The 25,906-nt window shown below is 45.9% G+C and overlaps 1 protein-coding gene across 1 annotated transcript in view; it reads left to right on the plus strand.

The window, feature by feature from the left end:
* Positions 1–1,710: 1,710 nt before the first annotated feature.
* The window catches only part of WNT3A (Wnt family member 3A), an 87,870-nt gene continuing 63,674 nt past the window's right edge, over positions 1,711–25,906 (plus strand). Inside the window, exon 1 of the mRNA XM_083467190.1 lies at positions 1,711–2,308. Within this exon, the coding sequence (XP_083323316.1) occupies positions 2,238–2,308 (71 nt within the window). The 5' untranslated portion in view covers positions 1,711–2,237. The remainder of the gene's footprint in view (positions 2,309–25,906) is intronic.

Raw genomic sequence — 25,906 nt, forward strand, 5'->3', positions numbered from 1 at the left:
TTTGCCTTATTGGCGTTACTTCCAGACGTTTAATAGAACACGTGTAAAGCAAATTCTCTAAGAGTGCCTCCTCAGAAGGTAGTCCATTTGAACTCAGTGGGGCTTACTTTCGAGTAAGAAGGAAGGCTGCGATCCTACTCCCCATGTTTACTGGAGCTGGGAGGAAGCGCCGCTGAACTCACAGTGAGGACTTACCTCCGAGGAACTATCTCAATTTTGCCCGCGCCCGGCTTAATTGAGTTCTGGATCACGGAGTGGGATTCCACTCCACCTCCCTTAACGCTGCAAGGGCGATCCCGATTCTTATGTGCGGTGATCTGTTCAGAGTTCAGCTAGGCAGAGATTTAAGCGCGCCGCCGAACTAGAGGATATGGAAATTAAGTGTGGTGGAAATCCCAGGTAAATGTGTCTCTCTTGGTCTGGAATGTGGGCTCCTGAGGATTCATCCGGATGAAACCGGTTTAAATCCAGATTCCTCAACTTGAATGTGTTGTGGATGAGAAGTGTCTCTCCCCCGCCCCGGGTGCCACGAGGAAATTGACTCTCCATCCCCCGACACTGAAGCAATCTGCCGCAACAACTTCACTGCCCGGTGAATTCGGAGCGCAACGGATTCGGTCCTGCTCCGCTTAAACCGTCCCGACCCTAACCACGCGCGGAGCTCCAAAGTAACTCCCTGGTGTTTTTAAAGGGGCTTACTCCGGAGTAAGAGGGCAGAGGGTCGCCTCCAAGTTCTGCCTTGGAAGTAAACCCGAAAAGGAGCCTTTGAAAGCAAAGAGTTGCGTATCGGGGACCCGTGTACTCCGCCTCAACGAGGTCGTGCGGCTCTCTCACATACACACTTAAGCCGGCTGCTTGGGAATAACGCTGTTGGGCGCGAGAGTATTTCCTTCCGCTCACACATAATAAAATAAAAAAGATTGCATTCAAACGCCAACCTAGCGATGATTTAGTCGGGTAAAAGCAGAGATCGTTTGAACGAGGACTGGAAAGTTCCGCCGTGGGGGGCGGGCGGGCGTGGGGTGAAATGGGGGGAGATAAATAAAGATTCGCCCCCCCTTCAGATCACACCGGTTCCTCAATGGATGTCTCGCCTTGGCTGAAAGTTCCTGAATTCCTCCGATTTTGTTGAAATGTAAAACAAGAGGGTTGGCTTGCCGGGGGTGGGGGCGGCGGCGGAGGAGGAGGAGGAGGAGGAGGGACAGTCCTTTGAAAATGATTATTAATAGAGCGGGAAAGCGACTCTTAACATTGAGCAGAAGCCTGATGCTGGTGTTTGGGAGCGATAAAACAGATATAATAAATATTTATTTATTTGTTTATTTCGGGTGGGGGGGGGGTGATAAGCACACCCGCTCCCACATGCAAGGAAAAGATCGACGACTCGGGTCTTTATAACGACCCAATCCTACTTTCCCCCATAATTTATAGGTGGATTTCCTCCCCCCCCCTCCTTCTTCTTTTAAAGCATTTTAGTGGCTCCTTCTACCCAGGGAGTGAAGTCCGGACAGGTTGTTATAGCTACCCTGAACCACAGGGGTCCCCCCTGTCTATTTAAACCCCCTAAATCTTCCTTTCCCCTTTTCTTCTTCTCCGCCCCCCCCCTTTTTTCTTAAACCAACCCCCCTCTCTACTTCCCATCCTCCCCACCCCTCCGGGGGCTGGTGGGCCAACATGTCCTTAATGAGTATTAAAACACTATCTCTTCGCAATTAGCTCATTCCTTCGCCTGGCTTGCTGGATTGACGCACAGCGCAGAAGGAGCCGGAGAAGCCCCGGCAATTTCCCCTTTGGCGATAAGTGCTGATTGGGTCTCTCGCTCAAGCAAGCCTGCTCCAAACTTTTTTCTTCTTCTCCCTCCTCTCTCCCCTGCTAAATGTTTGCCTTTAGTGTCTCTTGGCTGCGAGAAGAGGGATTCCCCCCCCCTTAAAAAACCCACCTCTCCGAAATTTATTTTTTTCTTATTTACTGTTTTCGTCTTCTTTGAGAGAGAAGACGAGAAAGAAGATAATTTCTATATAGATATTTATATATACCTATATACACCGATAGATAGATATATACAGGGAGAACTAGCTACCTGCTTGTGCTGGGTTGGTTTTTAATTTTTTCTGGGGGGTGGGGGTATTTTCTCCGCCCCCCTCCCCTGCACCCAAGAAGAGAAAGTTGGACGTTTTGCTGGTTTTAGAGCGGGCAGATATAAAAAGGCTTTTTTTTGCCAACTTTTGGGGGGCGAGATGGCCCTTTTGGGATATTTCCTGTTTCTTTGTGGGTTGACGCAAGGTCTCTCAAGCTATCCCATCTGGTGGTAAGTTGACTTTCTTATTGATTGATTATTTGGGGGGGGGCGGTAGGGTGAACCCCTTTTTCTCCCTCTAGCGCTCGCTTTTCAAAGAGGTGTTAGATCCTTCTCGTTCCCGAATATGTTGAATGTGGAGGGAAAAGAGATTGTGGTTCCTAAAAGGGTTTTTTTAGGAACGCACTCCCCAGCCCCTGTCGAAAGTCTTTTTATTTATTTAAGCTGTATGTTTATTTTGACTGTGTTAGCCCTGATCTACCGTTCTCCTACTGTAAATTTAAAAAAACCCAAAAACCTGAAAAGGTGGGGAGGGGGTGAGAGAGAGAGAGAGAAGAGATCAGAGTTGCTGGGTTGTGTGTGTGTTTTTTTTAAAAAAACTTGCTTTGATCCTCTCCTGCCAAGAACAAAAGGTACTGAGTGAATTAAACAGATAATGATACAAGTCGACACGAGTTTTTCAAGGTGATTTTAAGCTAGTCATGTGGAAGGAGAGGAGGAGGAAAGCAAACGCTCTCCCGACAAGAGGAATATATATATGTGCAAAATAATGTGTACGTGTGTTTTAAAAGCGCGAGCAAAATATTGTACAAGCGCGCAAAAGATTTTTATTTTTTTCGTGGCGACCGAGATGGACTTGCCTTCCCCTTGGTAAGGTGCCTCCCCGCCCGCTTCTTAAATAACAACAAAAACAACAACCGACAATCATGGGATCTTGAAACTTGGAACGAAATTCCTAAATATTGTGCCTGGATGAAATTCTGTCAACATGTGGGTGCCAGGACCTGCGTCAATGCTCCCTCTTTCCGTAGAAATGAGAGGTGTGTGTCTGTAGATACCTATCGCCAAAATATACACAGATTTTCCTTGGTGTCTATAGTAGCTGCAGGCAGATTCAGTGGGGACAGAGCATCATCGACACCCCCCCCCAAAAAAATCCTCTATTCCGATTTGAGACAGTGAAGGTTCTTTAAGCACTCAGTGCAGAGATATGGACTCTGTATCTAGATCCCTAACTGCCCGGCGTCCTCTCTCCTTCGATATATCAGAGATGGTCCTACTTGGGTTCTTAGGCTATTCGATCCCTCTTTTACGCCTGGGTCGAGGCGCCTTTCGGATCCCGCTCTTCCTCCAAGGAAACGGCTGAGAGCCTTGTGCGACTCGCTGGTTCAGTCTGGGGAGTCCTCAACTCCTGGAAAAGGATCCCCTTTTCTCTCTTTCTGTCCGGGGGAGCCGCGCCAGGCTGCACAGAGACTGTAGGCGGCGGCGTTTGAAATTGACCAGTCTCGAACTAAAGACTTCGGGAAGGGAGGCGAAATTGACTGGGGCTTGCGCGGGTGTCCGGAAGGCAAAGCCTCTTTTTTTCTCTCCACCCCACCCCGCCCCCGTCCCGCAACCATTCCCAATGATTCCTGGAAGCAAAGAGAAACGCGACCCAAGAAGGAAATCTGATTGAGGGTGGTGGCGAAAGGTTAGGCAAAGATGAGGGTTTGGTGGGGGGAAAGGATTGCCCTCGGAATGGAGAAACCATCAAGACTCTTAAATGAATGGCTGTCAGACGCTCGCTTCTTCCATCAAAGCGCAGAGCGCTCGCCCAGTTGGTGTTAATGTTTCTGATAAAAAGTCTGGGAAAGGTAACTGGGGGAGGCTAGCGACGCTGCGCCCTGCCCCTTTAAGAGCTCGGATTTGGGGCTTTTTGCGGCCAAATGTGAAGGGACTAAGGGAGAGAGAGACTTGGAGAGAGAGAGAGGAGAGTTAGGCGCGCGGGCGTGTTGCGGCACATCAGCCCGATCGGCGGTAATTACAGACTCCAGGGAGTCGGGAAGGAGGAAGGAGGCGGCGGCGGCGGCGAAGCCACCGCGGTCGTTCGCGGGCTTCAGCCGGGCGAAAAGTGCGCCCCCGAGCCGAGCGCCGCAGGAGCGAACCCGAGAGAAGGCTTCGAAGTGGGGCGGGTAGCGCTCTTCGCCGGCCGGGGCGCGCATTCCCACGAGCGCAGAGGGAATCGAGGCCTTGGCGAGCGCTGCAAGTTCTTACTAGAGGCTGGGGGCGTTCCTGGAATTTTAATAGCCCTCCGCCACCCCCATCCCCGGAGGTATTGCCGGAGCGCCACCGACTAGCAAGCTGCAGAGCCGAGTCTTGTGTCGAGTCGCCCCGCAGGCAACCCCACACAGGAGCCCCACACACGCACGTGCTCCCGGCAGAGGCTCCGCTGGAGCAGTTGGTGCACTCGGTAGAATAAAGCGGCATAAGGGTTCACGGACTGGGACACTTTAGGCAGCCGTGGGGATGGGGAGGAAGGGGATTAGACCCGCACGACCGTCGTCCCGCCGGCAAATTTCCTTGCACATCGAAAAACAGCACCGTCTTCGGAAAAGGGTGTGTGTAAGAGGGAGAGAGCGCAAACCGAGCGTGCAAACCTCCCCACCGCCCAAGTGGTGCAGTCCGGGGTTAGCTTCACCACTTGCTCGCAGCTTGCGCATAAAAAGGCCCTCTGTGTGCAAATCCACCTGCCTGTTTGTAGCTCAGATGCCCTTTCTTAAAATGTTTAAAAGTGTGTAAAAGGTCTAAACTAAAGGCAGTTGGTTTACACGTACATGGATGGTTTCCTGGTTTCTCAGTGTTCTGCTTCTGGGGATAACCTTTAGGACATTTAAAAAAAATTAAATTAGATTTGGATCTCATGAGTGATGCCTTGTGTCAATATAGGCAGGCGTGAGCATTGGCGAAGACGGTTTTTGTAGAGCATCTATGCACATCGTATTAAAATATTAAGCCCGGCTGCTGTCTGAAACACAGGACAATATAAGGAATGGATGCTCATTTCGTTAGGGTGATCTAAAGACAGAAGAAGGTTGATGCACTCGATCAATCTCTTTTTTTATGCGGTCATAAAGCCGAACAAGCTGATACCCTAGCAAAAGTCTGTGTAGGGAAGACAGGAAGAGCTTCTGCTGGTGTACAAAAACGCAATTTCCCTTGCACACACTTAAAAAAAAAAATCCGATGTAGTCTCCTTAAGCCACCTTGCTTTTTAAAATCCTCAGGAAAGGACAAAACTGGCATCTCCTAAAAAGCTCGTGTCTGTGTTTGTACTCACCACTCGCCTTTATGTCAAAATGCGGGGCGGAGAACTAGGGTCGCCCAGATTCCCAGGGGAAACAGAAGGGAGTTAAGGCAGTTTCTTGAGAGTAATTCAGTACTCAGGTGTATAATGAATTACTGCTTCTACAGCTCTATATATGTGTGTAGGACAGTGGCAGACTGAAGAACACTTGACTTGCACGTTCAGTTTTCATTGAAAACAACAGACCATTCCTTGCAAGTAACCGTGTTTATGAGGATCAGCTTACAAAGGCTCCTTTTATAGATAGATAGATAGATAGATAGATAGATAGATAGATAGATAGATAGATTCTTTATTGTCATTACACTAGTGCAACATTGCACCAGTGCAACGAAATTGGATGCCATCCCTTAAAAACAAAAGCAGGTCCGAAAGTGGAGACAGAATTTTGAGGGCTTTTTATACATTGTTTGTGTGTGTGTGTGTGTGTTAGAGGCACGGATAAAGCAATTTGAAAGAAGCGGCTCCCTTTACTAGCAGTGCAATCCTTTACATGTCTACTCAGAAGTAAATCCATTGAATTCAATAGGAATTGCTCCCGGGTTAGTAAGCATATGATTGCAGCCTAAATGATCAGCAATAAGTGCGAGATTGCAAATACGACTTCGACCCAAAATCCAAAATACTGTACTTAAAAAATCGCTTGCAAACATTCCCTCCCCCCTTCGGAAAGAATTCCAAAGAACATTCGTTTTTTTTCCATTCCTTAAAGAACGATATTTAATTAATATATAGGAAACTGGGTGGGCAGGGGGAAGGAGGGAGAATCTCTCCTTTTAGAATATAAGATCGATTAAGGCTGCAATCCTATAGCCAATGGGGCTTGCTTCTGAGTAGACCCATAAAGGAACGCGCTGCGGGGAGAAAGTAGCAAGGCGGGCGTGTGAAGAGGGAACGCGGTTGAGGAAAAGGCCATCGTGTCTGTCAAGCGCGTTTGTTTTGTCTGGACTCCTATAATGTACACGTCTCTAAACATACATTCTCTCTCTCTCTCTCTCCCTCTCTCTCTCTCTCTCTCTCTCTCTCTCTCTCTCTCACGTTTTCTTGGGGGGGGAGGCGGGCGTCGTCGACGGCAGAATTCCCCAAATAGTTCAGGTATGACAGAGGGCACAAGATAATAAAATGTAAATATTAAATCCTTGATAAGACAGGTTACCTCGCACACCTGGGCTGCAAGCAACGTGGGGGGAGGGAAAGCAAGTAGCTACGCATTTATTCAAATTCGAAGAAAGCCCCAATAAGCGAAGCCCTTCAATTTCACTATAAATGCCCCCCCCCCAAAAAAAAAACCCCTATGGAAAGCGACAAGGAAGAAGAGGGCAATTTCCTTATATTTTCGCTCATCCCGCCCTAAAAAATATAGGTTACGACCCTACGCACACTTCTCTAGGAGTAAGTGTCATTGAACTCAGTGGGCTTATTTCTGAGTAGGAATGGCTAGACTTGCACTTGCAAGTCAAGACCAGAATCTTCTGTGCAAACGTGATCTTTACAGGACAATCCTAATCAGATTTATTCAGAAGGAAATCTTTCGGATCCTGGGATTTATTTTCCAGATAAATATGTTCAGAACTGCAGCTTCTGTTTCTTAAGGCGGGGGTTAAAACCTGCCTGGAAATGATACTCGCTGTCTTTGCTCCCAGTCTGCAAATGAGATGGCAGTGTTTAGTCGGCAAGCGCTCTACACATGCTCAAAGGCACTAAAATCAGATTGAAATGCTGAAATCAAAGTTTATTTTATACTCCTCGCCGTTCAAAACAGGTTATATAGCGAACAATTTATATTAACCATCTCCGCCATGCCATCAAACACGCACTGTATTAATTTTATTTATGGGGGTAGAGAGCTCTGAAATCTTAACTAGTGTTCTTCCAAACTGGGGTGGTTGGGGTATCGTGGCGAAGCTGGTATAAACCAGCGAAATAGGTGCCCCAGTTTACGGTCTGTCTGGAAGCCTTAGTACATTTGCACCTTTTCACACGTGACGTCTGTTTGCTTGTTTAAAACCGTGTGCGTTGCAAATGCAAACCCATTGTCAACAGAAACATACATTTTAGAGTCTTTTCACACCCTATGCTAAAAGTGACTTTGAAGCTCTGCTGTTTGTGGCACGTGTGGATGTTGTTAATCCGAGCAAGAAAGCTGAGCGGTTGTATGGAAGCTATACACTGTAGCCAAGGTTCTACAACTCCGTTACAGACCGACTGAAGGAAAAGGCTCTCTTTCATCACGTGCTATCCCATTCACACGTGTAGTAAACAGGCAATATCCTTTTGGGGGCACGTGAGAATGCAGACTTCAGGTGTTGAAATCTGGCTATTGTTTTTGATAGAAGACTAGTAGATTTCATTGAACTGCGTTTTTTTTCTTTACTACCATCTGCCCCTTTTAAAACTGGCTCAGACCTGCTGTAATAAATCAAACCCTGTTTCAAAATAAAATAAAAACCAAAGGACGGGAGGAACTCAGATTTGTAAAGTACCCACTCATATTAAATTCAGGGAGCTTATCTGATACCTCATCCTCCTAAACATGATTGCTTGGGAATAAGTAGACTGGAGGGCACAGTTTTAATGTTCAGATCCAAAGGTTCCCATTTAGGATTACACTCCATTGAAACCTACTAGACTTATTTCCAAGTTAGGACAAAATCCTTGCCATGCACACTTCCTTGAGAGTCAATAACCCTCATGGATGAATACAGTGGGATTTACTTTCGAGTAAACACACACTAGACCTGACTGCGTCTGCCTTTGGAATCTGCAGTGAAATGTCACATTCAGAAGAATTCTAAACTCTTGGGATGTGATCGGGACCATTTTGGGGGGGGAAGCATGATAAGTTCCACTTAGTTCACTTACACAGGAGTAAACCCCAAGAATTTAACCAACAACTTCTCATCATCTGACTGGCCACTGTGAGAAGAGGGTGATGAACTAGGTGGGCCCTTAGTCTGATTCAGCAGACTCTTCTTGTGAGTAGACATCATCGCTGTGAGCCGCTGGTCTATAAATTAGAACTGAAATAATGGGATCCCTTTAGAGAGTACCTTTGCTCACACCCAGCCTGATCCTATGCACGTTTATTCCCACTGGGTTCAGAAGTAACGTAGCGTCATAAGCATCTCGACTCAGAAGAAGGTTTTATTGAATTGAATGGGTGTAGGATTGTAGCCCAGAAATCCTCCGCTTTCGTACCCCAGTTCCGTATTCTCTAAAAGCGGTTGTAAAAGTCACACTCCTCATTAGCAGCCCTCATCACCTTTGTCCAAACCCTCCTCTCCCCCCAAACCCAGCCATTCCCATTTGATTTAGGAACCTTATCCAAACCATTTCAGCAGCAAGATCCACAAACAGCCTTTTGTTTTTGTTTTAAGTGGCCTGAGTGGAAAAAAGCCAGCAAAACCAAGGCTGCCATTCCGTCACTGCCACCACCCCGCAAAAAAGCGAAAAAATTTTAATTTCACAATCATAATATAATAATCCCTGTAGTGCCTGCCTCTAGAAACCTGTGCTATTTTTATTAACGCATCTGGAGTCACGCCTCTTTTGAATTATTATTTTTTTAAGAACAATTTGTGGGGTGTTTTTTTTAAGAACAAAGACGTTTTCTCTTATAGAAAAAGCAGAGAGAGAGAGAGAGAGAGAGAGAGAGAGAGAGAGAAGGCCATCAAATCTTGCATCTCTTGGTGTGCATATTTCTTCTCCATCAGACCAAGATTTGAACTGCAAAGGGCGGAGGGGGCGTGTCTGGAGGTGGATGTTGTGGAAAATGCAGTCACCTGCCTGCTGAGCAGTCACCCCCCCACACACCTAATTTGTTTCCTTGTGTAAACTAGTTTCTGGATAGTTAATGACATTTAATTATTATTTTTGGGTGTGTGTGCTTGTGTGAATAGGCAAACTGTCCTGGACAGTTAGTTAATCCAGCTTCTCTTACCCTTTCCCCATTTCAGCTCTGTGTGTGCACATCTGCCTTAGCGAGTTGGGTTGGAGCCCAGGTCACACGGCCTCTTGGAAATTTTCACCCTGTTTTGTGGGCATGGAAACTTGGGGGACCAGTTCACCCCATTTTCCTCCAGAAATGGAGGAGAAACTGTCCCAACAGTTTCCATTTTGGGGTTTAGCAGGAAGGACTTTTTACAGAGCACATAAATTATGGAACTTGCTCTTGCAGTGTGGTGTAGTGGTTAAGAGCGGTAGTCTCGTAATCTGGGGAACCGGGTTCGCGTCTCCACTCCTCCACCTGCAGCTGCTGGGTGACCTTGGGCCAGTCACACTTCTTTGAAGTCTCTCAGCCTCACTCACCTCACAGAGTGCTTGTTTTCGGGGAGGAAGGGAAAGGAGAATGTTAGCCGCTTTGAGACTCCTTAGGGTAGTGATAAAGCGGGATATCAAATCCAAACTCTCTTCTTCTTCTTCACATGGAGCAGGGACGGCCACCAACTTGAATGGCTTTTACAAGAGGATTTAGACAAATTCATGGACAAGGGGAGAGGGCTCTTGGGCTCAAATCCTGTTTGCAAGTTTCCCACAATGGGCAGCTGCTTGGCCAATGTGAGAACAGGATACAGTGGTACCTCAGGTTAAGTACTTAATTCGTTCTGGAGGTCCGTTCTTAACCTGAAACTGTTCTTAACCTGAAGCACCACTTTAGCTAATGGGGCCTCCCGCTGCTGCCGCGCCACCAGAGCACAATTTCTGTTCTCATCCTGAAGCAAAGCTCTTGACCTGAAGCACTATTTCTGGGTTAGCGGAGTCTGTAACCTGAAGCGTATGTAACCTGAGGTACCACTGGACTGGACTAAATGGGCCACTGGCATTATCCAGCAGGCTATTCTTATGTTCTTATGTTCCCCTTCCAGCTGCATCCCATCTTGGCATCCCATGGCCATCATTTTGCATCATCTGTAATGCCCAGGACCCTGGCTTCATTTCTGGCATGGAGAGGGGAGGGGAATGGCCTCTGTCACTGAAACATGGTTGAGACTATTCAGAGTAAAAACCACAAAGTGGCCCTTTTGGGGGGGGGGATAAAAATACCATAAATGTTCTCAAGAAACACATTCTCTGAGAAGCTTCTTCTCAGCTCTATGCTGGTGGAAAGCTTAGGCCTTTGCACAAATCCTAGAGACTAAGGCTGTACCTAGCCCTTCCCCCCTTTGCCTCGAAGTAAGCTGCATAGGTCATGATTTGTAGGGACGCGGGTGGTGCTGTGGGTTAAACCACAGAGCCTAGGACTTGCTGATCAGAAGGTCGGCGGTTCGAATCCCTGCGACGGGGTGAGCTCCCGTTGCTCGGTCCCAGCTCCTGCCAACCTAGCAGTTTGAAAGCACATCAAAGTGCAAGTAGATAAATAGGTACCACTCCGGCGGGAAGGTAAACGGCGTTTCCATGCACTGCTCTGGTTCACCAGAAGCGGCTTAGTCATGCTGGCCACATGACCCAGAAGCTGTACGCTGGCTCCCTTGGCCAATAAAGTGAGATGAGCGCCACAACCCCAGAGTCAGCCACGACTGGACCTAATGGTCAGGGATCCCTTTACCTTTACCTTTAAGCTGCACTGAACTCAATAAGAGTTACTTTTGAGTAGCCTTAGACTAGCATTAAACTCAGTGGGACAAGAGCAACAGTGCACAGGGTTGTTTGGCACAGCTGGATTAGTAGCGTTGAGTGCAGAATTGAGATCTGCTTTGTACCCAATATTTATTCAACCAGCAGCAGTAGATCCAGGAAACACACTGGATGTTGTTATGGCAGTCAGCGGTTTGCCCCCCCCCCCAGCATTTTGTCCAGAAAGATTCAAACATTTTTCCTCTGGGGGATTCTAGGTTTGGCCAGCAAGTGTTCTAGTAAGTAGCCAAGTTTCTCAAATAGCTCACCAGGGACCAGCCATCTCTGCTAGGTCAAGAGATTTTGCTCAAAGTGAAAATTGTGAAGTGAAATCTGAGGAATTTCCCCTTTCAAAATATCTGAGGAATTTTGTGAGAAGCTCCCCCTCCCCCCAAAAAAAAGATGGAGGGAAGGGAAAGCAAGCATAAGAAGAGTCCTGTAGCTTCAGGCCAAAGGCCCATCTAGTCTTGTATCATGCTCTCACAGTGGCCAACCATTCACCATGGATATTTTGTTAACCCTGTTGATGGGCTATTGCATGGAATAGTTAAATAGTTGATCTATTAGATTCACTCCTACAAGCTAAAGCGATGGCCAACAACTGGGGTAGCTTTAAAAGAAAACTTGACAAATCCATAGAGAATTCCCCCTCTGAGTGCACAGAGTTCTTCTAAACTATCAATTTGAACTGGGTACCAGCTTTTGAAAAGGGATGCGGGTGGCGCTGTGGGTTAAACCACAGAGCCTAGAACTTGCCAACCAGAAGGTCGGTGGTTTGAATCCCCATGACAGGGTGAGCTCCCGTTGCTCGGTCCCTGCTCCTGCCAACCTAGCAGTTTGAAAGCACGTCAAAGTGCAAGTAGATAAATAGGTACCACTCCGGCGGGAAGATAAACGGCATTTCCGTGTGCTGCTCTGGTTCGCCAGAAGCAGCTTAGTCATGCTGGCCACATGACCCGGAAGCTGTACACTGGCTCCCTCGGCCAATAAAGTGAGATGAGCACCGCAACCCCAGAGTCGGCCACGACTGGACCTAATGGTCAGGGGTCCCTTTACCTTTACCTACCACCTTTTGAAGGGAGGCAGCAGTGTGAGCTGCATGCACTGAGTCCGTTGCTGGGTGCATTGGTGGTGCTGGAGGCTCTTTTCAAAGCCTCCAGATCTGATTGTAGCATGGGAAACTCTGTAGCCAGGATCTGACACTGCAAAGGACCTTCTCTGGTTCTACCTTGACCCAGAATGTGGGCCAGTCACCTCAAGGGTGACTTGAGGGACCCAGATGACTGGAAGTGGTTCTCCATGGTTCCAGAACAGGGGTCTCTCGCAGCCCTACCTGGAGATGCCACTGCTTGAACCCAGGACCATCAGCATGCAAGTCAGCTGCAGTAGCACTCAGCTGCAGCCCTTCTCCATACAAGGAACATAGTGATCTGCCTTGCACCACCAGAATGTTGGTCCATCTTGCTCAGTATGGTCTGCACTGACCAGCAGCGGTTCTCTAGGGTCCCAGGACAGGAGTCTTTCCCGGCCCACCCTGGAGATGCCAGAGGTTGAACGGCCCTTACCTGAAGTATTCCCATCAAAGGTATGCATTAAGTTGAAGGAGTTAGAATCACTCTTTCTGGAACTATTTAAAACTGGATAGGACAAAGCCCTAAAGAATTTACAGTAGGAAACACGTCCCCGGGGAGAATGGAACGCATGAGCTCATCGTAAGCCTTCCACACTCTGCGCTCAGGTATGTGAGTCAGGGAAGGAAATGTCTTTTTAAGTTTATGGGAGCTGCAGTGTTGTCACAAAACACAGGCTAGGTAGGGATCACTGCAAGTGCCATACCTTTGTAAAGGGTGATGGCTATATTCTGCCTCCACTGTTGGAGGCAGCAATGAAATTCTGAGTTTCAGTTGCAAGAAACCGCAGGAGGGGTGTGTCCTTGCATTCATGTCCTGCTTGCAGGCTTCACATGGGCATCTGGTTCGTCCCTGTGAGAACAGGATCCTGGACTAGACGGGCCACTGCTCTGATCCACCAAGGCTTTTCTCACATCCTTAGGAGGACAGCAATCCTCAGGAAAAGAAAGAACACAACATCTTTTCTGGAGATGCCTCTACATTGGTTCCTGTTCCTAGAATGCATGGTTTGAGTAACAAGCCTGCTGACCTGAAAAGGACTTTATGAGCCATAATAATAGCATTTACCAAACATTTCACAAGCACGTGTCGCAAAGGGGAAATCCTCTCTGAGTCACACTGCATCATGTTTGGATGGCTGAGGTTTTTACTCCCACCAGGTGTGCAGGTGCTGGGGCACCTGAATGAGAATATGGCATTCCACGGTCCATCCACAGACACCGCTGGGATGTTTCTTAAGCTAGGCCTGTGCTTTGCAGAAACCCGGCTTCTGTTTTGTCGAAAGCTTCCTCCCTCCCCCCAAAGAGGCTTCCATTTTTCGGCCTCCTTTTTCAGGCACGTAAGAATTTCTTTAGAGGGTTTTGAGTTCCCCTTATCATTGAAAGGTGAATTGGGGGTAGGGTTGCTAGGCATCTGGAGCTGACCTGAAGCCTCCAAATTTGCCTGGCCCCCACCCTGGCTTGAATCTCCAGGTGGACAGGAGTGTCTTTAAGTTTAAAAAAATATTAAGAAGGCTATGCATACAACTTGCAAGCTTCAGACAATTATTCCATTGTCTCGGGGAGGTGGGATCTATCCTCTTCTGCTCCCTCTCCCAATTAACCTCCATCTCCAGGGCTCAGTGCTGGGAGGGAGAAGAGAGGAAGAATCAGTACAGCTCATCCCCGTAATATCTTTGGGGATGCCCCTAGGTCTCATGTTTGTGCCCTGAAATTTGAGAGTCTGGGATGCTCCTGAGCTGGCAACCCTAATGGGGGGTGGTGTGTAGTATAAACTGCCTTATAATAATTCAGAATATTGGTCCATCTAGTTCAGTATTGTTTTCACTGAGTGGCAGTGACTCTTCAGAGTTCCAGACAACGGTACCTAAAAATGCTACCCGGAGATGTTGGGGCTTGAACCTAGGACCTTCTGCATGGAAGTCAGATGCTCTACTACTGAGCTACAGTCCTTCCCAATGTGTTTGTTTGGTCAACCAGCAATATCTGGAGGGCCACAGGTTCTCCATTCCTCCTGTAAAAAAAAAATCGCCAGCTCTCTGCAGCCTCCCTGCCTGCCTAATCTGGAAGAGTCCCAGGGTAGGAGTTATGTAGTAATGTCTTTCCATTTTCTTTAATGGAAGTACAGGCACCCAGTAAGGCTGCTGAGTGCAGATGATTTGTAGAATGAAAGGAAGGACACTCACAAACACCCCACATCCATATTATGGGGCCCAGAATGGAGCTATACAAACATACAGACACAGGGACATTGCAGTGAGAACAAAACCTGTCCTTGGGGAGAGGCTGCCATTTGCCTCTGAATATGAAGCGTAGCAGGCACCTTGCATTCTATGCCAGGGGGTGTCTGCGTCACACAGTCCTGCCCATCAGAGTGACAGGCATTTCACTAACTGAAACTGCAAAGGCATGACTGCAACGAAGGCTTTGTGTGTTGCTCTTTTCCGACAGTGTGGAGCTAAATGCTGGCATCATCTTCCAGTGTGGAATGAAAAGCGGTTAATAGCTGTCTTCAGTTGATGTTGGCAAGCAGACAGAGTGGGCCACCTCCATCGCTATTATGATATCAGCTTAGCTCTAACAAAGTCATATTAAGTTACAGCACGGAGGTGTCTGTGCCAAGGAGCGAGCTACTGATATACGCCATTAATTTGTGGGTTTTCCTCCACATTCTGGCGCTGCCGAGACCTAGTGTTCCTAAGGGCCTCCACAAAGCAGTTTGCCACACGGGGTGGTTGGACCTTCCTGTCCCCTCCAAGAAGCAAAGCAGAGAAACAAAAATTAAAAGTAAAATGCTATGAGGAGACCAAACCCACCCCACCATTTATGATTGAGAAGCTGAATGTTGGCAGATTCAGAGCATATAAAAGAAAGTATTTCTTCATGCAGTGCGTTGTTAAACTATGGAACTTGCTTCCACAAGAAGCAGTGATGGGCACCAATTTGGATGGCTTTAAAAGAGGACTGGACAAATTCATGGCGGAGAAAGCTATCGAGGGTTGCTAGCAGTGCCAGATTTATGTATAGGCTAAGTAGGCTGAAGCCTAGGGCCTTAGATGCACTTTGTTTAAGAGATAAGTTTAGGATAAAATCCTTTATTCCTATATTAGATGCACTTGAAGCCAATTTAAAAAGAAGTACTGTGTACAGTGATGTTGCACAATTGTTTTCCATTCTTGCTACTCTGAAAGCATCTAAGCAAGAAATTTAGCAAGGTGTTGAACTGTTGATGGAAGCATACCCAGAAGATATGGACCTAAAACCTATTTAACTTTGCACTTTCACCTGTACGTGAGACAAAGCCATAGGCTTACAGCAGACCACTCTCTGTCTCATACAGACCTTTATAAAATTATATACAAGGAAAAAATTCAGGTGGCCTTTCCTAACGTGGAAGCAATCTTGCGGCTATTTCTTAGCTTTATGGTCACTAACTGCTTGGGGGAGAGGAGTTTTTCAAGACTCAAAAGAATTAAAAATGAATTAAGGGCCACGATGTCTCAAGAGAGGTTGTGCGCACCGAGCATTCTGTACACTGAAACTGACAAACTTAGACAAATTTTGATGAAGTTTTCTAATATCCTTTAGAGGAGAAATTGTGAACTGAAGAATTTTAAATACCCACAATCATCCTTGGCTTCACTCAATTTTGTTTATAACACTTCCATTTTCTTCTAGTCGTGGGGGTGGAGGGCTCACAAGTGGAGTAGCCTAGGGCCTCTCTTCATCTGAATCCGGCCCTGGTTGCTAGACACGATGGCTATGCTCTGCCTCCTTGGCAGAGGCAGTAATGCTTCTGAATAACAGCTGTTGGGAGCCATAGGGGGGAAGAGTGGTCAGATCCTGCATGTGGGATTCCCACTGCTGGTCACTGGGAGAACAGGATGGTAGACTTGATGGGCCATTAGTCTAACTAAGCAGGCTTATGTTCTTAACGCAAGCAATTATGGAACATTTTCACCAACTGGAAACCAAAGTTGCGTATGGACATTGGGCATCATCCAGCAACGTGTGAATGAACCATGGAATGGAGCTGAGGACAGGGTAGAGGACTTAGCCATGATTTGGTGCCATAGCTCAGTGGTAGAGCATCTGCTGTGAATGGTCACAGGTTCCATCCCCAACATCTCCAACTAGGATTGAAGGAGAATGCTCCCTGAAACCCTGGAGAGCCACTGCATGTCCATGTAGACAACAGTGAGCCTGATGAGCCAATGGTCTGAGACTTGGTATAAGGTAGCTTCCTATGTTCCTAACAAATATCTCATTTCTTTCATTGGCACTTAATAGTGACCAGTTTTTCAGGACTGTGCTGCATTAGTTCTCTGGAGCAACAAGAAGACACACGCTTACCCCTATCATTAACATAACACTATTTGAGTACATTGGTAGTGTGGCAATGATACAAATGTAATGAAGATGAAGGTGTGGAGGACTCCAGATGTTGCTGAACTACAGTTCCCATCAGCCCCAGCAAGCATGATCAGTAGCCAGGGATTATGGGGGTTGTAATTCAGCAACATCAGGAAAGCTGAAGTCCACATCTAGGGTATCTCTTCTGCTTCTCTCCTCCTAAGTGCAGTTATCTCCAAAGCATGGCCTCATGCAAATTAATGGAATGGTGAAATTGACTAAACCAGGCAAGTTTGGTCTAGGCAATTTCATGCATCAGGGGAAATTCAAGTTTGCTGAACATCCTCTACAGCTTGAACAATCCACACAAGTGTGGATATGAGGATCAGTGAACTATACTAATTATTGTAATTGTGAAACTAGAACATTACTGGTGTAAGGGCAATTTCCATGAGTGCTATGTGTAGTTGAGTGCATTGTAATGTTGCGAAAACAACTCTCGTTGATGTCTAATGTCCAGTCAAGTGCAATAACACAGGTGCATAATTTTGTGTGTGTGTGTTCAGGACACTCCAATGAAATGTTCCCAGAAAGAAGCGTCTCATGAAAGATATAGCAATCTGCTGTGGGCAAAAAATCCAGTTTGATTGGTAGAGGTCAAGGGTCTTTGAGTGACCTTGCATGACCTCAGTGACTTACTTTCCACCTTCTGTTTCCTGCTTAGATTATCCACCTTTCCCCAAACTGCTTCTATATAGCTGGGCTTTGGTTTCTATCTTCCCTTTAATTCAAAGACTCTCTGTTGAAGAAAAGGGTGATATGGATCCTCTATTCCATATCACTTTCTAACACCTCTATACTGCTGTCTGTGCTGTTATCTGGACAAAAAGATTGGAACAGGGGAGGTGTTGTGTGGATTTGAGTGGCTAAGCTTAATAGACCTGATCTATCAGCTGTATGATTCCTTAGAGCTGCTGCAGATAGTGGCAAAGACAGTAAACTAAGAGATTCTGAATTCTAATCTCAGGGACTCAGAAGATGGTCTTAGAACAACCTTGACTGCTGAGCCTCAACCTCCCAGCTGCAGTATGCTACTGGCTGACCTGCCAGGGTGATTTGTGTTTGTAAGGATTACCAAAAGAATATGTGTGAAGTGCTCTGAAAACATTCAAGTATTAGATAGGTAAAAGGTAAAGGGACCTCTGACCATCAGGTCCAGTTGTGACCGACTCTGGGATTGCGGCACTCATCTCGCTTTATTGGCCGAGGGAGCCGGCGTACAGCTTCTGGGCCATGTGGCAAGCATGACTAAGCCGCTTCTGGCGAACTAGAGCAGTGCATGGAAATGCCGTTTACCTTCCCGCCGGAGTGGTACCTATTTATCTACTTGCGCTTTGACGTGCTTTCAAACTGCTAGGTTAGCAGGAGCTGGGATCAAGCAACAGGAGCTCACCCCGTCGTGGGGATTCGAACTGCCAACCTTCTGACTGGCAAGTCCTAGGCTCTGTGGTTTGACCCACAGCACCACCCACGTCCCTTCTTAAGTATTAGATAGATGCCAAGTGTTATTAATTAAAATACTGTGCCCTCCAAAAGTGGGATTCTATCAGGGCCAGGCCACCCATGAGGCAAGATGAGTTGACTGCCTTATGCAGCAGGATCCATAGGAGCATCAGATCCTAATGTATCTCTTTCCTGATGTAGATCTTCACACACTCCTTCTTTCCTGGTGGGAAGGGGCCCCCATTTTGTGATTGGGCTGTCCCTGAATTCTACTCCCTGTGTACACACTGCAGCTTAAACAATTTACATACATTTCCTTAACTTGTGTAATATCTGCAGCTTCTGGTAGATTTTTTTTTTGGGGGGGGGGGAGACATAAGGAACACAGGTCACAGAAGCCTCATTTTCCAAGCACTTCACTCTATCGTTCCAGAGACTATCACAGCCATTGCCAAGACACTTTAAAGTTTACAGTAAGCATAAGGAAACATAAGAAGAGCCTTCTGGATCAGGCCAGTGTCCTACCTAGCCTAGCATCCTGTTCTCACAGTGGCCAACCAGATGCCAATTATGGGATGCCTGCAGGCAGGAACTGAGGTTTCCAGCAAGTGAGATTCAGAAGCTTCCCTGCCTCCATTTGTGGAGGCAATCACAACCCTCATAGCTTCTCTGCATGTATTTTCAGGGAATCCTGAATCTTTTGTGAAACAGTTTTTGGACTGAATACAAATTCCTGCGGGATGCGGGTGGCGCTGTGGGTTAAACCACAGAGCCTAGGACTTGCCGATCAGAAGGTCGGCGGTTCGAATCCCCGCAATGGGGTGAGCTCCCGTTGCTCGGTCCCTGCTCCTGCCCACCTAGCAGTTCGAAAGCACGTCAAAGGGCAAGTAGATAAATAGGTACCACTCCAGCGGGAAGGTAAACGGCGTTTCCGTGCGCTGCTCTGTTTTGCCAGAAGCGGCTTAGTCATGCTGGCCACATGACCCGGAAGCTGTACGCCGGCACCCTTGGCCAATAAAGCGAGATGAGCGCCGCAACTCCAGAGTTGGCCACGACTGGACCTAATAGTTAGGGGTCCCTTTACCTTTACCTTACAGATTTCTGCAAGGAGATCATTGCTGCATTTTCTTGCAATGCATAGATCATGTAAACAACAGACAAGCCTCCCCCAATGCTATATTACATGCAACGAAATCCCATTTATACTCTCTCCCGATGTTTGTGAGAGAGTGAGTATAACTTGCACCCGACCTGTGTTTGTGATCTATCATGTGATGGTTTGGCCGAGCTACACATATTTTGCTCTTTGAAATTCCTCATCCCCTCTGGCCTTGCTTTCAGCACCTTGAACTCCCTCCAGTCTGTCTGCACCTATCTGGCAACAACACAAACGCGGAGTCAAATGCAACCATCCCAGGTGCAAAAATCCTTAACTACAAAGCTCGGGGGCCTCTGTCCTGGTCTACGAAGGGCCTCTTAGAAGCTGCAGGGGGGAATTATGGTGGGTAAAAAACTGGGCTGTTGTAGTTAATGCTGCACAAGATACTTCATCTGCAATGGAGGCTCTCTTCTGTGGCAGGGATGGGGGATCTGTGGTCCTCCGGCTCACACTCACCAGTCCCAGACAGCATAGCTAACGGTCCGAGATGTTGGGAGCTGACCTCCAGCAACATCTTCTCCACCACTGCTTTGTTCTTTGAGCCATGGTGATTGTGTGGGTGGGTGGGGTATGGCTGGGCCAATCAAGGCCCACCACATTTTAAACTGTAGCCACTATTGTGACTTTTTATTTTATCCATTATGAGTAGGGTTGAGTAGGGAGGATTCCAGAGGAAACAGAAAAACAGGAGCCCAAATTGCCAGTGTTTGGTTATTGACCCCATGTCTGGAATGGAAATCAATCTGTTGTTGTCGCCTTCTATCCACAAGCAATATGTAATTGATTACATCCTCTGCCCCATTTACACTGGGCTTCCCTTGCCTTGAAACTAACGGAGTGGAATAATGTAATGACAATGTTAAGTTACATGATTTTGCTGCAATGGACAGCACAATGAATTGACCTAGTTTTTTTGATGAAAGGCGAATTGCAGGAGAACAGAAACCCCGCTGCAGGCATGTGGTGAATGCAGGGCAGAATGGAAAATGTTGCTTTCTTACATCTCTAGTCATCCATGTTTATTGCCATCATCAATAGCTCTTGTGAGGGTGAGCCCCCTAGTTTAATTATGCGCTATGTAAATAGGTACTTTCTTTGATTGTTCCTTCCAACATTCAGCTTCACTGGGTGCAAGTATAGTGGGGGAGGGAGGAAAAAATCATTGGAGGAAAGAATCATGTTGTTGTTGTTGTACTATTTATATAGCAACTTGTTGTTGTACTATTTATATAGCACCATCCGTGCTCATTGTGCTTTACATACAACACGTCCATGAGGACAAATGGGTTGGTAGAAATATGACTATGGGGCGCAGAACCCGAATTGTTTTATTTATTTTTAAATTCATATCCCGCTTTTCATCATGTAGGCCTCAAAGCAGCTTTCAACAATAAAATAAGCAACATATAAAATTTAAAACATAAATAGAACTTTCAATATTTAAAACCTCATTTTTTATATTTTTAAAAATGTAAACATCTGAGAAGCATGCAGGGTGCAAAGGCCTCCTGAAAGAAAACAGTTTTGACCAGGTATCTGAAACTTACTAGGGATAGTGTCTAACATGTGGGGGGGGGGGACTTCTGTAGAGCTGGGCCCCAGCTGTTTCTGGGTGTGTAATGAATTTATGGGGAAATTTGGGAAATCAATTTAATTTCAGAAATTTTTGAGAGATGATTTGTGGGGGCTAGTGAAATGGGGTGAAACGAAGAGGAATTGAATTCTTTTGAGGCCACATCTGTTGGGAATTAATTGGGAGTAAATGAATGGAGGAAGAATTCTATCAGGGTGGGATGCAACTGAACTGAAGAATTTACCTGATTTGGAGAGGTAAATTACTTGGGTTGCTATCAATATGTGTGTGTGTTTATAAGCATATGCCAGTTGTGTGCACATTTGTATCTATCAGCCCATGCCCTGAATCTTTTAAGTAGTAATACTCTTTCCCGATGAGCTTACAATCTAAAATTAGAGACAGGGTCGTGGGTGTACACTGAAATGGAGGGAGGGGGAGGGGAGGCAGGGGTAAACATCAGGGAAGCAACACATGGTTGTATCAGTTTAACATGCTTTTAAAGGGTTCATCCACACTTCCGCTTTTGTTGTGACAAGAAAGTATGGGTCCAAGCAGTTTCTCCCTTGCTCTGTTCATTTCAAAGGGAAAACCCACTCTTTAACATTAGATGGAACAAATGGCAATCTGGGGGAAACCTAAATTGCCATTTTCTCCGGTTGAGCGCTAAAGAGCAGTTTCCCCTGGGGAAAAGCAGCATGACAAGTAGAGGTGTGGATAAGCCAAAGTTTAGGAAATTTGCAGAATGATGCAGATATGTCATGGAATTTAAGATTGTAAGAATGAGAAACTGAGAGAAACAGAAACTGACAGATTTGTCCACCCGGATTCACAACCAGTGAATAGCTTCCTTCAGGGAAAGGGTTTCCTTGGGAGAAGATCCAATTTCCAGGCAGATATGAAACTCAGGACTTTTAATTTCAAACAATAAAACCTGCAAGGTATCCATCATGGACATAGTTTGGGAGCCGCTGGAGATGAGCTGCAGGCAGAGCGTCAAGGCCACCGCAGAGAGGGAATTTCACAAGAGGTTGCTCTTTGGAAATTTCCAATCCAAAGTTTAAAGCACCTGGGGACCTGGTCTCTCAGTGAAGCATCCAAATAATTTTGGGTGCTTATCTCAAAATGCCCCAAACTTCATTGACTTTCATCATTTGATCTTTGCAAAAGGACCCAAAGGGAGAAATAACTGCATTGACAGAAGACAGAAAACTCTCATGAATGGCAAGATTTTGCTACAGGCTGTTTCTATCCTTTTCAAAAATCCATATCAGATAGATAACAATAAAGGACACATATTTTAGCTCAGGTGATCAGCCTTACAGTTCAGGTGGTTATCAAATTATCTGGCTGCATTTCACATGTCTGTGGGCCCATCACACATGGAGAGGAGCTGGAGTTCTATGATTTGGCATCCGCAGCTTTCTTGCTAAAAGCTGGTAACTAGGCTTCTAGCCCTCAGGGTGGTGATGATAAGTCCAGTGTGTTTCTTGAGTTTGGGAAGAATTAAAACTTGTAATAATTGTTGTAAAAATCTCAGAAGAGCTTTTTCTGACGAGATCTTTAACTCTACTCCTGTTGGGGGATTGTCCCATGTTCAGAAGGATGTGGCACAACGACAGACTGAAGTTAAGATGTTCTGGCTCACTGTATGAAGTCCATGATCATCCCTGCCTAGGTGTGTCTGGCACAACCTTCATTGTATAGCTGTTGTCGTATATGCTGAAGATGTGCCTCTTTATCCTGGATATCACATTCACACCACACATTTAAATGATGTGGCTTCCCTGAGAGAAGCCTGCAAACTCTAGTTTACCCTTCACAGAGCTACAATTCCCAGCACCTTTAACAAATGACAGTTTCCAGGATTTTACGGGGATGCAGTGCTTTAAACATGCTATAGATGTGTGTGTGTGTATTTTTAGTGGCTTATTTTTAGTGAACTCCAGAGTTTAACTATGTGCTGTGTGAATAGATGCTTTTTCTTGCCTCTCTTGAATTTTTCAGCATGTGTTATTTTAAAAAGGTAAAGGACCCCTGACAGTTAAGTCCAGTCGCGAACGACTCTGGGGTTGCAGTGCTCATCTTGCTTTACTGGCCGAGGGAGCCGGCGTTTATCCGCAGACAGTTTTTCTGGGCCATGTGGCCAGCATGACTAAGCCGCTTTTGGTGAAACCAGAGCAGCACACGGAAACGCCGTTTACCTTCCTACCAGGGCGGTACCTACTTATCTACTTGCACTTTGACATGCTTTCGAACTGCTAGGTTGGCAGGAGCTGGGACTGAGCAACGGGAGCTCACTCCATCACGGGGATTCGAACCGTCGACCTTCCGATCGGCAAACCCTAGGCTCAGTGGTTTAGACCACAGCGCCACCCATGTCCCTCATGTGTTATTTTAGTTAGCTGCAATACCAGTAGGCTGGCCATGTGTCCTTCATTAGAGGAGCAGTCTCTACCTACATTGAAAGTCTGGCAAGAGGACATTATAATGATGGAGTGGGATTGAGTTGTCTCACTCTAAATGCTGAGCGCTGACTGTGGCCCTTTTATAAAAAGAAACAGTCTGGAAAAGGCTTATATGGCTGGAAGCTATGGGGAGGCTTATCCAACGCTCATCTGGGCAGCTATTTATGACAGGACATGCTTACTGGATCATTCCGCTTATCTTAACGCTTTGCCGCCGCCGCCCACCCCCCAAGGATGTTTTGCGGGGGGGGGGGCAGTTGTTGATTGCATACAGTAGTACCTCGGGTTAAGTACTTAATTCATTCCGGAGGTCCGTTCTTAACCTGAAACTGTTCTTAACCTGAAGCACCACTTTAGCTAATGGGGCCTCCTGCTGCCACCGTGCCGCCAGAGCACGATTTCTGTTCTTTCTCTCTCTCTCTTTTTTAAAATAATATTTATTACTTTTCCAAAAATTTAAACACTAAAAGACAATACAATACAATACAATACAATACAATACAATACAATACAATACAATACAATACATTAAACTAACAAAACAGAACAAAAACAATAAAATAGATCAGACAATTTCATTATCCCATCTTTCATTCACTTATTTCCACGACCTCCTCACACCTCCCTTTTTGTATTCCACTTCTGTTAATTATTTCAGCAATTCCTTTCCATCTTCCTCTGTTTTCTATCCTATAATTATCTTAACTCATTCTAACCTTATTTTTTCCTTTAATACTCTATTAATCTATTTATACTTAATTCCTTATAACGTTTCTACTAAAGCTATATAACTTCATTCCAACATTTTTCTAACATTCATTAATTTTACAGTATTTCTGTAAATAGTCTTTAAACTTTTTCCAGTCTTCTTCCACCGACTCTTCTCCCTGGTCTCGGATTCTGCCAGTCATCTCCGCCAGTTCCATATAGTCCATCAACTTCATCTGCCATTCTTCCCGGGTGGGTAAATCTTGTGTCTTCCAGTACTTCGCGATGACACGATTTCTGTTCTCATCCTGAAGCAAAGTTCTTAACCTGAAGCACTATTTCTGGGTTAGCGGAGTCTGTAACCTGAGGCGTATGTAACCTGAGGTATCACTGTACATTGGGAGCTCAGTTCATGATGCTGTGTGGTGCTTGAGTATGGATCCTGGAGATCTGAGCTGGGAAGAGGAGAGAGGGAGTCTGGGTCAGGAGAAAGTAGTAAGGGTTTGTTGAGGCCAGAGGTAATCTGGAACTAGGGGCGAGGAGAAATATGATTCCGTTTACATTTAAAGGTGAACCTGCTGAATTCACCCTTTCCAAAGCAGCCATCCTTCAAAATCCACACTTTGCTGAATTTTGCAACACAGTTCTCTGGGCAAGTAATGTGTACAAAAATGCATATAGAAGTGTCCATTAAAATGAGTAACTGAAAGGAAACATTATTTTAAGGAAATTGCTTTGCATGAATGTGACTATTAGGCAGAACTGCATACAAACATGTACATATGAGGAGAAATCCACACTAAAATACTGATGAATTTTCGTGAGGACTTTTTAAAAATGTAGACTGATGAAGAAATATGAATAACTGAAGTTTAGAAACTGAAAATAAAGCAGTCTAATGGATGGTGCAGGGAATCCTGCAAAATCCATGTCAATGGAGCTCCACCATAAGCAAATGTATGATTTGCACAAGTTGCTTAATTTCAATCAACGTCTGGGCTGAATGGTTGATTAATATGCCCGTTAACAGAATAATCAGTTGTTCACTTGATTACATCGAAATATATCTGCCAGCACTTCAATTAACATGTCTTTTAAGCACAACTAAAGAAGAATAGGAACTTTCCCTTGATTTCCAAACTTCAGACTATAAGTGCCAATAATTATGGAGCCAAAACAGCACCATCCCAAGCACAAGAGAAAGAAATTGGCAGAACAGAAGTAAAAAACCAAAAAGATTTAAAAAAATAATAATAGAATCTTAAGCGGGTGGGTGGGGGATTGCCAAGAGAGAGCAGTGAGGATTGAAAGTGCTGAGTGGCCACAGAACACTGTCCCACCTGTAACTTACAATTTACTAAGTAAATCCTACTGCTCAGTGGTCACATGCACACCATATATTTAAGGCACATTTGAAACACATCCCTTCCCAAAGAATCCTGTGCACTGCAGTTTATCCTTCACAGACCTACAATCCCCAGCACACTTAACAAACTACAGTTCCCAGGAATCTTTGTGTAGATGTGACCAGTGTTAGGTTAAATAAGGGATGTGGGCGGCGCTGTGGTCTAAACCACTGAGCCTCTTGGGCTTGCCGATCAGAAGGTTGGCGGTTCGAATCTGCACAACGGAGTGAGCTCCTGTTGCTCTGTCCCAGCTGCTGCCTACCTAGCAGTTCGAAAGTATACTAGTGCAAGTAGATAAATAGGTACCACTGTGGCGGGAAGGTAAACGGCATTTCCGTGCGCTCTGGTTTCCGTCACGGTGTTGCGTTGCACCAGAAGCGGTTTAATCATGCTGGCCACATGACTTGGAAAGCTGTCTGTGGACAAACGCCAGCTCCCTTGGCCTGAAAGAGAGATGAGCGCCATAGTCACCTTTGACTGGACTCAACCATCTAGGAGTCCTTTACCTTTAACCCTTAGGTTAGAATCCATCTCGCTGATGGGGTAGTTCTCTCTCTTGGAATCATAGAAGTGT

The sequence above is a fragment of the Podarcis liolepis genome (genome assembly GCF_965112155.1).
Source record: "Podarcis liolepis genome assembly, chromosome: 12".
NCBI lineage: Eukaryota > Metazoa > Chordata > Lepidosauria > Squamata > Lacertidae > Podarcis > Podarcis liolepis.